The sequence below is a fragment of the Entelurus aequoreus genome, linkage group LG08, assembly GCF_033978785.1.
Source record: "Entelurus aequoreus isolate RoL-2023_Sb linkage group LG08, RoL_Eaeq_v1.1, whole genome shotgun sequence".
Lineage (NCBI taxonomy): Eukaryota > Metazoa > Chordata > Actinopteri > Syngnathiformes > Syngnathidae > Entelurus > Entelurus aequoreus.
In genome coordinates, this window is record NC_084738.1 from 18193015 (window position 1) to 18210206 (window position 17192).

Sequence of the window (17192 nt, forward strand, 5' to 3'; positions counted from 1 at the left end):
CTTTAACTAAATATTAATGTTCTGCCTTAGTATTGCTTAACCCAAATGTGTCACAACATCGGAATGTGCCTTTATGTACATCAATGAGTCAAGATATCACAGTATATGCACACCTACTTATGGAGAAATATATACTACTTAGAAACAATTTAGAATTTTTGGCTTGTGGGTGAAATTTTAGGATGAACCTAAAATCCACTTTGGTACTTTTTACCAACTTTTTGCACAACTTGCTGAACACGGAGCTGATTTTTTTTTACATTTTCACAAAAAGTTATTCAGTAATTTCATAATACTATTTTAGCTCGCTGTAAAAGATATTTCATTATGATATATTTTTCAGTTACTTAACAAGAATTGTTGACATTTACTTGAAATATACGTAATTAACTTGATTGTTCAATAAGAGTTGTGTGAGACATAGGAAACACATATATCTAAGATGTATCACTAGCAGTGGGCAGATTCATTCAACACTGTCACAAACTTAGTATTCAAGGAGGCCGATAGTTGGAGCTGATATTCATTTACAGTACAATTTAGCTAAACATGAATAGTATACATCAGTTCAGTTGTTTTTTAACAATTTTTTTTTTAAACGGCAGACCAGTAGCGACATAACGTTTTGAAAAATACATCAGGGGATTTTACAAACACCTTTATTACGTGTGTCCAAGAGGAGCATCAACATTTGCATTTTAAAATATGGGAATTCTACTGAAAATTGGTAACAATTTTGGATTTTTGGGACAACAATAACTCGCCATCTACTCAATTTTATCCAATTTTATAGTAGTTCATAAGGTTTCCTCGTGAGAAACCTAAAATATTGGTTGGTTGTTTGGTTAAAGTCTATTTTGAACATGTATACAGTTACAATATAATACATCCCATATTTTAAAAATTTTAATTTGTCTTCACAACATGTCCAAAAAGGAGTAGGAAGAAGCAAAGCTTATTTAATCCTACTCCTTCTCAACTTCATAGCAATTACTACCTGTTCTCAATTTGTAACACAATTCACATCCATGATTTCTAAATGGTATGATTGATATGAAATATATGATTTCTAAATATAGCAAACACTTCAATAAAACTATCCTTCACGTATTTTATATTTTTCAAGCTGACTGACATAATTTCTTCCTGGACGTTACAGAATGTATGAGTATTTTTTCATATTTTTGATACTAAATACTGGTATAATTTGTGTATATATTCTATCTACTGATGTATTTCTATCTGTCCGGCGCCAAAAATTGGTCCCTAGTAAATGCCCTGATCTACTAAAGCAGGGGTGTCAAACTCAAATACAGAGTGGGCCAAAATTTTAAACTGAACAAAGCCGCGGGCCAAGGTTTAACAAATTAACCTTTTTGATAGGGACCCAAACAAGTTTTGCATTAAATATTGAACAAGCAAGGCTTATATAACTTTATAGTGACATGCAAAATCGAGTTTCAAATAATAATAATAATAATTAAAAAATATAAATGGCATATCAAATACAATTTAAATAAAAATGTAATGCCTCTTTTCTATTTGCAGCCTTCTGAGGTAAATATCAACATTAACTTTTTCCACAGGCTAATAAATTTGAAAATAAAATAATGAATAAACCAACCATTCAGGACTTTAAACTGCTCAGTTTGCAACACACTGATCTAATCTGATGTGACCAAGCCAGATACCTGGCATCTTTTCTTGGATGCTAGTTCATTAATGTCGGGGCTCAGGCTTTGAGCTGAGGCAACCCTCATTATCGAACGAAGGTGTTCATCAGTCATTATTTCTCGTATTCCACAGTATTGGGGGCGTGCCTTACAGGCACTGCTTTTAACGTCCTCTACGAGCTGACGTCACATCCGCTTTTCATCCCTTCTAACAACGTGCCCGCCCAGTCACAAGATATGAGCGGCTTCTGTACGCACACACACGTAAATGCAACGCATACTTCATCAACAGCGATACAGTTTACACTGAGAGTGGCCGTATAAGCAACTTTAACATTGTTAGAAATATACGCCACACTGTGAATCCACACCAAACAAGAATGACAAACACATTTTGGGAGAACATCCGCACAGTAACACAACATAAACACAACAGAACAAATACCCAGAACCCTTTGCAGCACTAACTCTTCCGGGACGCTACAATATACACCCCCGCTACCTCCAAACCCTGCCGCCCCCTCACACCCCCCCCCCACCCCCCACCCCCACCCCCACACACACACCTTGTAGCGTCCCGGAAGAGTTAGTGCTGCAAAGGGTTTGACACCCATGTACTAAAGGTTTGTGTGTATTACGACACGTGCAAACTTGATAGCACACGCAAAGTAGAGTGCAGTCCATTTACCGTCTGCATGTATATGCGAAATATCAGAACACACAAAGTCTTAGGAGGAGGAAATGCAAATATAATTATTTAGCACTTGCGATGGGATTTATCAAGGCTAAAACTGTTCTGCGTCTATGTCCAGCACGTTATGAATGTACCTGTACAGTTACGCTGTGAGAAAGAAGATGACAACTGAGAGAGAGAATATACAGTCTGTGTGCGTATCAACATATTTGAACCATCAGAAATAAAAATACTAGACATATTTTCTATTCAGAAATATAATTTTATAGCGGCTTGATGACTTAAAAGGGTCATATTATGATTTGTTTTCCCTACATTTAAAACACTTCCTGGATAGGCTGAGTAGCGAGATTAAAATTGTTCCTAGTTTGTGAGTGAATGTGAATATTGTCTGACTATCTGTGTTGGCCCTGCGATGAAGTGGCGACGAGTCCAGGGTGTAACAAAATTTGAAAAGGTCTCGGTTCTGGGGGAACCTGCGTCTCAACAGAGCTGTTGTTGCTGGACACACGACGGACTCTTGGGAGAAGGAGTGTCGCGTGCCTGGCGACCCTTTCAGTCGAGAACATTGAAGATATCTACCTATTCGGAATTATGACCAGTCTTGAGATTTAATTTTTTTTACTCATCCTCCCCAAGCCTCTACCTTTTTCCACCTTTTACGGGGCGCTGTGTGGCGACCCATCAGCGTTTCTGTACAATGTTTGTTTGTCTAATCTTGAGCAGGTATTGTGCTGAAAACACAATTTGCAGTTGTACTTGTGCAATGACAATAAAGATCCACCCATCCAGGATAAGCTCCAGCCCCCCCGAGAGGGACAAGCGGTAGAAAATGGATGGATGGAAAACGCTTTCTTGTGGTCTTCATAACATATAATGGGGGTTCATTGGTTAAAATGTTGCACAGTTTATGTTCTTCAGGATGCGTCGTTTTGTGAGCGGCCTGAATTACGTGGCTCCACTTCGACAACATCAGCTATGTTGTGGTTTTTACTGTTTCCATATGGAGTCCACGGATAGATATGTTAGAACTATACATTACTTTGTACAAGAAACGGCAACAGTCTGCCCCACAACAAGAGGATAGAGTAAAAGAAGGAAATTGTTAACTACAATGGCGGCCTCGCGCAAAGCTCTTTGGCTAAATCTCTACCATATATGGATGATCTGCTGACGTCACAAATTGGAAAAATGTCGGGCAAATTCCAAAAGGCTCGTTTAGAGGAAGTATGAAGGAAGGCAAGATTGTTTTATAATGTGTGTGTGAATGGGTGAATGTGGAAATAGTGTCAAAGCGCTTTGAGTTCCTTAAAAAAAAAGGTAGAAAAGCGCTATAGAAGTAAAACCCATAATATCTCCACCATGCCTCCATGGTTTTAATTTAAAATTGTTGGTACTAATGCAGATCCCAAATACACAAAAACAGGTACTATCAGGTAAAAAAAGTTGGTTTTGCATAATAGGTCTCCTTTAAAGGGCTGATTAAAACAAATTAAATTACCGTATTTTTCGGACTATAAGTCGCTCCGGAGTATAAGTCGCACCGGCCAAAAATGCACAATAAAGAAGGAAAAAAACGTATATAAGTCGCACTGGAGTATAAGTCGCATTTTTTGGGGAAATGTATTTGATAAAACCCAACACCAAGAATAGACATTTGAAAGGCAATTTAAAATAAATAAAGAATAGTGAACAACAGGCTGAATAAGTGTACGTTATAAGACGCATAAATAACCAACTGAGAACGTGCCTGGTATGTTAATGTAACATATTATGGTAAGAGTCATTCAAATAACTATTAACACATACAACATGCTATACGTTTACCAAACAATCTGTCACTCCTAATCGCTAAATCCCATGAAATCTTATACGTCTAGTCTCTTACGTGAATGAGCTAAATAATATTATTTGATATTTTACGGTAATGTGTTAATAATTTCACACATAAGTCGCTCCTGAGTATTAGTCGCACTCCCGGCCAAACTATGAAAAAAACTGCGACTTATAGTCTGAAAAATACGGTAAGTCATTTTGGTGGGGGGTTTAATGGTGTTCTTCAGGAAATGTAGTGTGATAAATTAATCTCCCATATGAAAAAATATCTTGCAATATGCATTTTCTTGCGCCTGGATCATTCCAGATGCACCGTTTCAACACCGCAGTGCCTCCAGAGCATTCAGCATGCTAAAAGTAAGTTCTATTGCCTAGATCGAACTTCAACAAAGGCTAGAAAAGGTGGTGCATATTATATTTACGCGCTGCATGTCAACAACATTAAAAACTCCACATGTTGGACGGAGCTAATGATGCCATAAATGTGGAGGCAAATGAGTGGCTCCATGGTGACAACCAGTATACATGCAAAAACCTAATTTACAGAGAACAGTCTCCTCTACTTTTGCACTTGTTATCAATTGTACATGCAGTCTTAGTAAATCACCCGTAACACGCCCACTAATAGCAAGTGCACTCAAAATGTTTTACTTCGCAAACGTTATTTAGCACTTGTTACTTGGATCGTACAGGGGCCTGCCCTTATGTCTTCTAATCTAAAACATGTTTGACCTCACCTCCACTGTGATGAGTTTCTTATTCCATGTTCTCATCTCTGGATCAGGCCACTTCTCGCCCAAGCAGAGGAAGAGAGAGCAGGGCCTGCACTCTTTGCCTCCGATAAAGTCCAGAATCCCTATGGGAGACGACGAAATCAATCCAGTCATCAAGGCGAGAAAAACACCACAAAAAAAAGAACCAAAAACTCCTACCCTGGATAAAGTTGGTGAATTGGTAAAGCGGTTGTCGCTGCCGCTTGGAGATCTCTTGTGTGTTTCTGCTCTGGTCGAACTTGGAGAAACTCCAAAAAACTTTGCTTTCGCCTCGCCGCTGGCCATAAATCACGTCGCCTGCCACGGTCAACTCGAAACCCTCGCCCAAATTGTCCAGGATACGCTGGGTATACTCGGCTTGGACTTGACTTATAATGGTGGTGGGACTTGGCAGGGACACCAGGGACAGGCCGGACTCCTGGTCCAACGTGGGTTCCACCAGTTGTGGCCTGAAGTAAAGACAATGCATTTACTCGAAAGCAGGGCTTCTCAAACTATGGTACGTGTACCACTAGTGTTACGCGGGCTACATCTAGTGGTACGCCTAAGAATCACTTGATTAAAGTACAGTGTTTTATTTTCTTATACTCAAACAGACTGTTACTATTCAAACTCTGTGTAATGTTACTTGGGCCAAAAAAGTAAATATAGTTGTTAAATAAAACCTCTGCCTTGTTTTTAATGAGCACTCGGGCCTACCGCGCTACTGTATTTTAATGTTGGTCATTACGGTGGTATTTGGAGTGCCATGTTTTTTCTGAAGTGGTGCTTGGTGAAGAAAAGTTTGAGAACCACTGATCTAAAGACTACAATTAATGTCTCAAATAGAGATGTCCGATAATATTGGACTGCCGATATTATCGGCCGATAAATGCTTTAAAATGTAATATTGGAAATTATCGGTATCGGTTTCAAAATTATCGGTATCGGTTTCAAAAAGTAAAATTTATGACTTTTAAAACGCCGCTGTGTACACGGACGTAGGGAGAAGTACAGAGCGCCAATAAACCTGAAAGGCACTGCCTTTGCATGCCGGCCCAGTAAAATAATATCTCCGGCTTTTCACACACACAAGTGAATGCAATGCATACTTGGTCAACAGCCATACAGGTCACACTGAGGTTGGCCGTATAAACAACTTTAACACTGTTACAAATATGCACCACACTGTGAACCCACACCAAACAAGAATGACAAACACATTTCGGGAGAACATCCGCACCGTAACACAACATAAACACAACAGAACAAATACCCAGAACCCCTTGCAGCACTAACTCTTCAGGGACGCTACAATATACACCCCCCGCTACCTCCTACCCCCACGCCCCCCCAAAACCCTCCCACCTCAACCTCCTCATGCTCTCTCAGGGAGAGCATGTCCCAAATTCCAAGCTGCTGTTTTGAGGCATGTTAAAAAAAAATAATGCACTTTGTGACTTTGATAATAAATATGGCAGTGCCATGTTGGCATTTTTTTCCATAACTTGAGTCGATTTATTTTGGAAAACCTTGTTACATTGTTTAATGCATCCAGCGGGGCATCACAACAAAATTAAGCATAATAAAGTGTTAATTCCACGACTGTATATATCGGTATTGGTTGATATCGGAATCGGTCATTAAGAGTTGGACAATATCGGAATATCGGATATCGTCAAAAAAGCCATTATCAGACATCTCTAGTCTCAAATTAATTAACAGATTTCATAACAAAGGACAAGGAGCACACGGTCTGGCATTAACGGCTGTGGCTGTAGGCAACCTCCCAAGTTTGAGGTGGGAGTAACTTCTGAGCCATCCAGCTGCTTTAAGAGTGTTGCTTTCTCAACTGTTATTGCACTGTTGTTTACATCAGCTGACTGACACTTTGGTCCCTCACTGCCATTCCAACATTGGTTCTGTTGCTGCTTTGTCACGCAATACACCTCCTAATAAGTGAGTGTGTGATCAAAAAGGGCTATGTTTTACCATATTTTTCGGATTGTAAATCGCAGTTTTTTTCATAGTTTGGCGATTTATACTCTGGAACGACTTATGTGTGAAATGATTAACACATTACCGTAAAATATCAAATAATATTATTTATCTCATTCACGTAAGAGACTAGGCGTATATCAGCAATCGTCACACACACACGTCAACCAATAAAAAATTTGGCGGGGGCGGGTCATGGCAGAAGTGCATTGTGAGAAAAAAAAGATGCTACCTGCTACTACTTCTGTACCTGTGAAAATTGATCATTTCAACATTGGCGGTAACTTATAAAAACTGAGAAGGGCTGAACAAAAATGGCACCGAAAAGGAAATCATATAGTGCAGGTTACAAGCTGGAAGTAGTGAAATATGCAAAATCGAGCAGCAGAAAGAAAGTTTGGAGGAGCGAGAAACTTGTAAGGGACTGGCGAAAAATTTCCCCAAAAAATGCGACTTATACTCTAGTGCGACTTATATATGTTTTTTTCCTTCTTTATTATGCATTTTCGGCCGGTGCGACTTATACTACGTAGCGACTTACAAGCCGAAAAATACGGTACTTCCCGCTTTTCCCATGCAATATAAATCTATTTAAATTGGCCTCTTTCCAATTATCCCCTGCGTCCTTTTGCGGTTTAGGTAAATCACAGTCACGGTTATATTCCTACTTTTTTTTTGTCTGAAATGTAGTACACAGTACTACACAGATATTTAACCCTTAAAGTACCGTATATTGGGGACTTTTTTGTCCTTTTTTTGCTCACTTTTTGGGCTTAACTTGCAATGACATTTTTCCATGTTCAATTTTTTTAATGTCTATTTCAAATTCGTTCATATATCAACACTGGGAAATAATCTTAACCCAGGAGAGTAGCGCCAGGACAAAAAAGTCCACAGGGAGTTAGGAGTGTTATAAAAAGATTTGGGATTTATATTTCTTTCTACTTTTTTTGCTCAGATCCCATTTTCAACGTCAGTCTTAAATTTACAAAAATATTACTTTAACCCTCTGAATGCTCCTTGACCTAATTATGCCAGCAATTTTTTTTTGAAAAATTTGCATAAAATGTATTTTATTGTTTCATCCATACAATAAATGTTAACAGACTGGGGTCAGGATCAGGACCTAATATACATGATATTAGCAATAAAACAAATGTTAACCGTTTTTATGCACATTTAAAAAACACAATACTGACATAATCAGATGAATTGGGATTTAAAAGGGATGAAATAGATTTATTTTTTTTAAACATGACATAATTTGCTATTTTTAATCAAGGACTGAAGCTAATTGTGAGATTTGAGCAAAAACAGTAGAAAACATTGAAGACCTTTTTCGTCCTGGTGCTACTCTTCTGTTCTTAAATTATGTATGCCTCTGAGGGTTTATAAAAACGTTATGCTGGCCTTTCTGAGACATGTATCTCCAAATTAACCCCAAATGAAACACAATTGAAATGTGGGTGGTTGATGAGTGTTGTGTCTCTCTAGGGCCATTCAGGAATGCAACTCTGCTTTTATGTCGATATCTGTCTGCTGTTTCTCTTTTTGAATGTAGTTATTTATTTGATTTGATTTAGATTTTTTGTGTTTTTTACTTGTTGGGGGGAGAAAAGAGCATTTAATGCATGTTTGTCTATCCCTGTGTCTAAAACCCAATACAAAAATGTTTAAAATAAACGTTATGCTGCATGTCATAGGTGCTTTATTTGCATGTTACCTGTAAATTAGGCGGAATCCAGCTTCGTTATTAACCAGCTGCTCAGACACCTTCTCGCCTCTGTAGAACACGGATATCCTGTATTGTGTCTCTGTCAAAGCAAAACAGAAGGCGTGTTAATTGTCCTACTCAATACTGACTTACGAGCTCGTTTTCCTGCCAACTTACTAAAATGATTTCCCTCCTTGGTCTTGTTCACAGTGTCTAGAAACTGCACCGCAAATTGGCCTCCGCACGCCCCTCCCTCGGCTGGCGTCATTGGACATGCCGGTTGCTCGGGCAACCCGGCTTCACAGACGGCACCCTCCAAAGCTACTGGATACGGCTGTTGCCCCGGCAACGCGTGCCCGCCAATCAGGAGCTGATGCCGGAGCTCCTGTTGCTCGGGAGGAAGCTTAAAGGCTGCAGCGTCCTCTGAGTGAGTGTGTGTGGGGGAAGGAAAAGTTGGGAGGAATTGAAGAACTCTGCAGTGCAAGGTGTGTGTTCTGGGTGGAATGATGTCGTTACCTATTTGAGGCCCAATGTTGAGCTCCGTTAGACACATCTGCAGAATATCCTCATTAGGAGGACTCCCATACAAATCCGGTTCCTGTTGGCTTAAGGCTACAGCAATGGAGTTGTCTAATGGAGCGGACAAGAAAATAAGCTCTTATATTCATAATAACTATACAAGGTACTGTATATACTAGTATTCTTCAACCTGTTTTCATTGAAAAAAATCCCGAGGCACACCAGCAGCAGAAAACATTAAAAAATGAAACTCAGAAGCCGATATTGACAATAAAAAGTCGTTCTCGCAATTGTTGGATATGACTTTAAACCATAACCAACCATGCATCACTATAGCTCTTGTCTCAAAGTAGGTGTACTGTCACATCACGTCATGACTTATTTGGAGTTTTTTGGTGTTTTCCTGTGTGTAGTGTTTTAGTTCCTGTCTTGCGCTCCTATTTTGGTGGCTTTTCCTGTTTTGTTGGTGTGTGTTCCTGTAGCAGTTTCATGTCTTCCTTTGAGCGTTATTCCCCGCACCTGCTTTGTTTTAGCAGTCAAGACCATTTAAGTTGTGCGGACGCTATCCTTCTCTGCGTGTACATTGTTGATTGTCATGTCATGTACGGATGTACTTTGTGGACGCCGTCTGCTCCACACGCTGTAAGTCTTTGCTGTCGTCCAGCATTCTATTTTTGTTTACTTTGCAGCCATTTCAGTTTTAGTTTCGTTCTGCATAGCCATTCCTAGGCTTCAATGCCTTTTCTTAGCAACACTCGCCTTTTGTTTATTTTTGGTTTAAGCGTTAGATACCTTTTTACCTACACGCTGCCTCCCGCATATTGTGATCACGACAAACCATGTTCCCGACATCTACAAAGCAATTAGCTACCTGCTGCTACCTACTGATATGGAAGAATATTACATGGTTACTCTGCTGAGCTCTAGACAGCACAGACACTCAACAACAGCACATTATTTGCAGATTATAATTACTGGTTTGCAAAAAAAAATTCAGCCCAATTACATAATCTCCCACGGCACACTAGTCAGACTGGCACATCCGCGGCACAGTGGTTGAAAAACACAGAAAAAATACAGAAAGTTATGATTTATCGCTACATTTAAAAAAAAAAATGCTGTCTTTGCCAACACAATGATACTCAGTTATTTAAAAAAATATATATATATTATTACAATAAATGTATCTTTTCAACATAAATACTTTATTTTCTTTAAAAAAAAACATGTTTTATTTAATTTTGAATATATAAAAAATATTATTAGATAACATTGAAATGCTCAATTATTGAAGAAAGATGTGTCAGGTAATATTGTTTTGATTAGGCTGTTGTTGTAGTGTAAAGTGTACCGTGTCATGCTGAGAGACGTTTAAAATATTTGGCTCATTTTTTAAGATGTTTCAGTAAGACACAAGACGACACTACATCATTAGCTCACATTTCCAGTGATTACGATTCTTGGGGTGACTAATTGGTTCAGAATCGATTCTTGATTCAAACCAATGTTCGCAATATATCATTTGGTAAATCAATTATAATAAAAACTTTTCAAAACAGGATACAAACGCTCCTCCTTTGGTTTCCGGTGTATGATGTCGCACAAAGATGGCCTCAAATGTCATATTGTAAAAGCGAAGGTCGAAATTTTTAATCGATTCAAAATCGAAATTAGAATCACAATTCGGATGTGAATACATTATTTTTGGACACCCCCTCAGTATAATTATGTTTAAACTATAAATAGACAAAACAATATGGATCATCAAATCAATAAATAATACTAAAATTATCATATGGTCATACCTCACTACATAGTGCTTTAAAATATTGCGATATACCATTTCCTTTTTTTTTTAAAGTATTTTCTACAATTTTTGGGTCATAAACTAAGTATGCTCAAGCATAAAAATGTTTATATAAATTAAAAATATCTGTCCCAGGTGTACCTTGCTCCAGCCCCCTCCTGTGACCCAAAAAGGGACGAAGGATGGAACCAACAATCAAATCACGCTGTTCAGTATCTGATTGGCTCAGCCTCAGGTAGCATTACTATATTGAATTAAAAGAGTGTGAATGTGACTAAAGGGTGTTATTTCATGTTTAGAGAGCTCTCATAATGTTGAAAAACATATTTGGAAGATTGTAAACAGGTTTATTATGCTCTAGCTATTATATTTTTTGATTTACAATTAATGACGTAACTTTATTTACTGCGGTCATACCGGAAACCAATTAACAGCGATAAACGAGGGACAACTGTGTTACAATAATAGTGCTAAAGCAATACATTTTTAACATAAATAAACTGTCTATAAATGCAACACTTTTGTTTTTGCTCCCATTTTTCATTAGTTGAACTCAAAAGATCTAAAACTTTTACTATATCCACAAATTTGTCTAAATCTGTGTTAGTGAGCATTTCTTCTTTGCCAAGATAATCCATCCCACCTTACAGGTGTGGCATATCAAGATGCTGATTAAATAGCATGGTTATTACACCGGTGTGCCTTAGGCTGCCCACAATAAAAGACCACTCTGAAAAGTGCAGTTTTGCTTTATTGAGGTCTGGGGGGTGGTGGGTCTGAAAAGCAGTCACCATTTGCTTCACACAGTGCAACACATCTCGTTGGGATAGAGTTGATCAGGTTGTTGATTGTGACCTGTGGAATGTTGGTCCACTCTTCAATGAATGTGCCAAGTTGCTGGATATTGGCAGGAACTGGAACACGCGGTCGTGTACGTCGATCCACAGCATCCCAAACATGCTCAACGGGTGACGTGTCCGGTGAGTAAGCTGGCCATACAAGAACTGGGATGTTTTCAGCTTCCAGGAATTGTGTACAAATCCTTGCAACATGGGGCCGTGCATTGTTATACTGCAACATGAGGTGATGGTCTCGGGTGAATGATAATAATAACAATAATGGATTTTATTTGTAAAAGCACTTTACATTGAGCAAACAACCTCAAAGTGCCACAGTGTATTAAAAAAAAAAAATAATACAAGTAAATAAATAAATAAAAACTAGAACAGCCTGATAGCTAAAACTAGCACGCATATATCGAGGAAAAAAAAGGCTTTTTTTAAAAAAGAAGGGTTTTTAAGCCCTTTTTAAAAGCATCCACAGTCTGTAGTGCCCTCAGGTGGTCAGGGAGAGCGTTCCACAGACTGGAAGCGGCCGAGCAGAAAGCCCGGTCTCCCATTGTTCGTAGCTTTGTCCTCTGAGGTTTGAGGAGGTTAGCCTGTCCGGAGCGGAGGTGAGCAGTTCTTTGAGGTAGAGGGGGACATTTCCATGGAGGCACTGGTGGGTTAGTAGGGAGACTTTGTATTCAATCCTGAGTGGAACAGGAAGCCAGTGAAGGGATTTGAGAGCTGGTGTGTTGTGGTCGTATTTCCGCACTCTCATCAGGATCCTAGCAGCACTATTCTGTAAGTACTGCAGCTTCTGGATGTTCTTGCTGGGGATCCCGACAAGAAGTGAGTTGCAGTAGTCTAGCCTGGAGGAGACAAAGGCGTGGACGAGCCTCTCGGCATCAGAGACCGTAAGTGAGGGACGGAGTTTTGCAATGTTCCTGAGGTAGAAGGAGGTCTTGCACAGTTGTTTTATGTGAGCCTCAAAGGTCAGGTGAGGGTCCATTCCAACACCCAGATTAGTGACTGAGGATGAGAGGTGAATGTCGTGGCCGGAGAAGGCGATGCTGGTGATGGTGTATGACTGGGTCTGATGTGGGGTGCCGACTAGAATGGCTTCGGTTTTGGAGCTGTTCAGTTGCAGAAAATTGTGTTTCATCAACGCCTTTGTTGGTAAGTGTGGATGATGGCAGGGCTGCAGAGGTGGTTGGGTTGGTTTTCAGGTAGAGTTGGGTGTCATCGGCATAGCAGTGGAATGATATTCCGTGCTGGCTGATGACACGGCCAAGGGGGAGCATGTAGAGTGTGAAAAGGGTGGAGCCGAGGACTGATCCTTGAAGGACACCACAGGTGACAGAGAGTGTGTCTGACTTTGCCCCACCCAGAGAGACAAACTCTGTTCTTTCGGTGAGGTAGGACGTGAACCAGTTTAGGGCAGTATCAGAGAGTCCGATGGTGGAGTGTAGGCGGTGTAGGAGGATGCGGTGATCAACAGTGTCGAATGCTGCAGTGAGGTCAAGGAGGATGAGAAGGGATGGTGAACCAGCATCAGCAGTCATCAGCAGGTCATTGGTGACCCTGACCAGAGCAGTCTCCGGGCTGTGGCCAGAGCGGAAACCAGACTGGAACTTTTCATAAAGGTTGTTGGTTTTAAGATGGTCATGAAGTTGGGCAGCAACTACCTTTTCCAGCACCTTTGAGAGGAATGGGAGGTTGGAAATCGGTCAGTAGTTAGCCAGCACTTATGGGTCTAGGCTGGGCTTTTTGAGGAGTGGTTTGATGACTGCAGTTTTCAGGACAGTGGGGACCTGACCAGCCTGGAGGGAGTGGCACAACAATGGGCCTCAGGATCTCGTCACGGTATATGCCATCAATAAAATGCACTTGCGTTCGTTGTCCATAACATACGCCTGCCCGTACCATAACCCCATCCCCACCAAGGGCCACCATCAGCGCTGAACATTGAAAACAGGGATTCATCCGTAAAGACAACACCTCTCCAACGTGCCAGACGCCATCAAATGTAAGCATTTGCCCACTCAAGTCAGTTACGACGACGAACTGCAGTCAGGTCGAGACCCCGTTGAGGACGACAAGCATGCAGATGACCTGCCCTGAGATGGTCTCTCACAGTTTATGCAGAAATTATTTGGTTATGCAAACCCATTGTGGCAGAAGCCGTCTGGGAGGCTGGTCTCAGACAATCATGGAGGTGCACCCGCTGGGTGTGGAGGTCCTGGGCTCGTGTGGTTAAACGTGGTCTGTGGCAGTGAGACCGGTTGGATGTACTGACAAATTCTCTGAAACGCCTTATGGACGAGAAATTAACATTCAATTCACAGGCAACAGCTGTGGTGGACATTCCTGCAGTCAGCATGCCAACTGCATGCTTCCTCAAATCTGTGGCATTGTGCTGTGTGATAAAACTGCACATTTCAGAGTGGCCTTTCATTGTGGGCAGCCGAAGGCACACCTGTGGAATAATCATGCGGTTTAATCAGCATCTTGATATACCACACCTGTGAGGTGGTATGGATTATCTTGGCAAAGAAGAAATGCTCACTAACACAGATTTAGACAGATTTGTGAACAATATTTGAGAGAAATAGGTCTTTTGTGTAGATAGTAAAAGTTTTAGATCTTTGAGTTCAACTCATGAAAAATGGGAGCAAAAATATAAGTGTTGCATATATATTTTTGTTCAGTGTATATTTGTTTTTAATTATACAAAGCATACTTCATTTAATTGGAAATATATAGGATCATTATATTAAAATGTTAGATGATTATAAGACAAATTAATTAACAAGCTTGTTTGGTAGAGTGGCCGTGCCAGCAACTTGAGGGTTCCAGGTTCGATCCCCGCTTCCGCCATCCTAGTCACTGCCGTTGTGTCCTTGGGCAAGACACTTTACACACCTGCTCCCAGTGCCACCCACACTGGTTTAAATGTAACTTAGATATTGTGTTTCACTCTTAAAAGCGCTTTGAGTCACTAGAGAAAAGCGCTATATGAATATAATTCACAGACTTCACTTCACTTATTTTTTTTGTTTTGGTTATTTTGTTGTTGTACTGTAGAGTGTACCACATCAAACTGAGAGGTGTTTATAAAATCTTAATTATTTTTTAAGATATATGGTTTTGATTTATTTCTTACATGCATACAGATTCGAGACAACACTGCAATATCATTAGATAACTCAAAAAATCAATACAATTCCGATTCTTGGGGTGATGACTCGATTAAGAATCAACACGATTCTCGATTCAAACAGATTCTCGCAGTATATTTTTTATGTATGAATTATAATAAACACTTTTCCAAAGAGGTTGCAAAAGCGACTCTTTTGGCTGCTGATGTATACCTGCGGCGACTAAACACGGAGACGGCCTAAAAAATGTCTTATTCTGGAATCAATTAGAATTGACTCAGAATCGTAATGAATAAGAATCATTATTATTATTTATAAAATATAACGGTATATACAAAACATTCAGGATCATTAAAACATTTTAAATACATTAAGTCAAAATGGTAAATAATATACATTTTTATTACAATGATTTAAGACTTGAATATTAATGACTGCTGGTGTTTGTGCCTCACCAGGTGAAGTTGAGTCTTTTGGCCAGCGGTACACTTTGTGAGGGTTCGCTGTGTCGTTTTTATTATCTGCCATCATTTTGAATTGTTTGGCTCGCAGAACGCTTCGGAAGTTCCGCTTCCACACCGTGGAGTCGCCTTGGACGCGGCCATTGCCACTGACCTTTGCCCAGGCCTACAGCACACAAAGAGACAGGAATAATGAGACAATACACCATATATATTATAATGAAATATTTTATATAGAAGATTTACTTTGAAGATGAGATTGTCTGTAACAGAAGAATCTTGTCGCAAAGCGTGTTTCCAAGGAATACAAAACTCGGTTTCCTGCTGGTTTGTCCACTGCACACCTGGGTACTTACCGCTGTCAATCTCAGCCCGTAGCCACTGAACGAACAGAGGTTTGGAATGAGCCATCTCTTAAGGGGAAAGAAAACAAAACATGTGTAAACAACATATATATATATATATATATATATATATATATATATATATATATATATATATATATATATATATATATATATATATATATATATATATATATATATATACATACATACATATTAGGGCTGCAACTAACGATTAATTTGATAATCGATTAATCTGTCGATTATTACTTTGATTAATCGATTAATAATCGGATAAAAGAGACAAACTACATTTCTATCCTTTCCAGTATTTTATTGAATAAAAACAGCATACTGGCACCATACTTATTTTGATTATTGTTTCTCAGCTGTTTGTACATGTTGCAGTTCATAAATAAAGGTTTATAAAAAAATTATAATAATAAATAAATAAAAAATTAATAAAAATTGCCTCTGCGCATGCGCATAGCATAGATCCAACGATTCGATGACTAAATTAATCGCCAACTATTTTTATAATCGATTTAATCGATTAGTTGTTGCAGCCCTAATACATTTATATATAAATATATACATATATATACACATATATATGTATACATATATACACATATATGTATACATATATATGTATACATATATATACATATATGTTTACATACATATATATTTATATATACACACACACATTATATATATATACACACACACATTATATATATATACATACACACACACACACACACACACACACACATATATATATATATATATATATATATATATATATATATATATATATATATATATATATATATATATATATATATATAATCACACTTTCTAATGTGACTCAAAGTTGTCATGGGCTTTTACCCATCCAGGATGTCCCCATTGTTTTATAGTAGGATACATTCCCGACCTATAGAGGGCGTCATTGCACCATGAATGGGTAAAATGAATTTAAATAAAACAAAGAATAAAAGTATTACTGTCGAGCTGTACAGATATAGAACATCCTAATGTTTAATTTCTCTACAACTCCGAGAATGAAAGGTGACTTATATGTTTTCTAAATACACAAATGTTTAAGTTGTAGAAAAGAGGAACTTCGCAAACACGGTGTAAACTCCAACATACACACAACACTAACATACTCGAGTATGCAAGCTGGCGTTCGAGTTTTTAAGTGTACGATATACAATTACACGAACGATAGGCATTTTTTTGTACGTAAAGAATAAAGAGAAACGTTTTACCCCGTATATGGTCGACCTTTGCCTGTGGTGAGTTCAAGTGCCGTCCTTTAAGTGACAGACTTGAAACTGGGAACGCTTAAATAGCCAAGATAAGGGCTGCCTTCACGAGGAACTCCCGATGTTTCGCTTTCG

At 39.0% G+C, this 17192-nt stretch overlaps 1 protein-coding gene across 1 annotated transcript in view; it reads right to left on the bottom strand.

Annotated features, from left to right (window-relative positions):
* The window catches only part of irf3 (interferon regulatory factor 3), a 19488-nt gene extending 2329 nt beyond the window's left edge, over positions 1–17159 (bottom strand). The window contains exons 1-8 of the mRNA XM_062055838.1: positions 17061–17159; positions 15683–15849; positions 15431–15602; positions 9184–9297; positions 8845–9090; positions 8677–8767; positions 5136–5425; positions 4941–5059 (exon numbers count right to left, since the gene is read on the bottom strand). Coding sequence (XP_061911822.1) covers positions 4941–5059; positions 5136–5425; positions 8677–8767; positions 8845–9090; positions 9184–9297; positions 15431–15602; positions 15683–15847 — 1197 coding nt within the window. The 5' untranslated portion in view covers positions 15848–15849; positions 17061–17159. The remainder of the gene's footprint in view (positions 1–4940; positions 5060–5135; positions 5426–8676; positions 8768–8844; positions 9091–9183; positions 9298–15430; positions 15603–15682; positions 15850–17060) is intronic.
* Between the last annotated feature and the right edge of the window lie 33 nt (positions 17160–17192).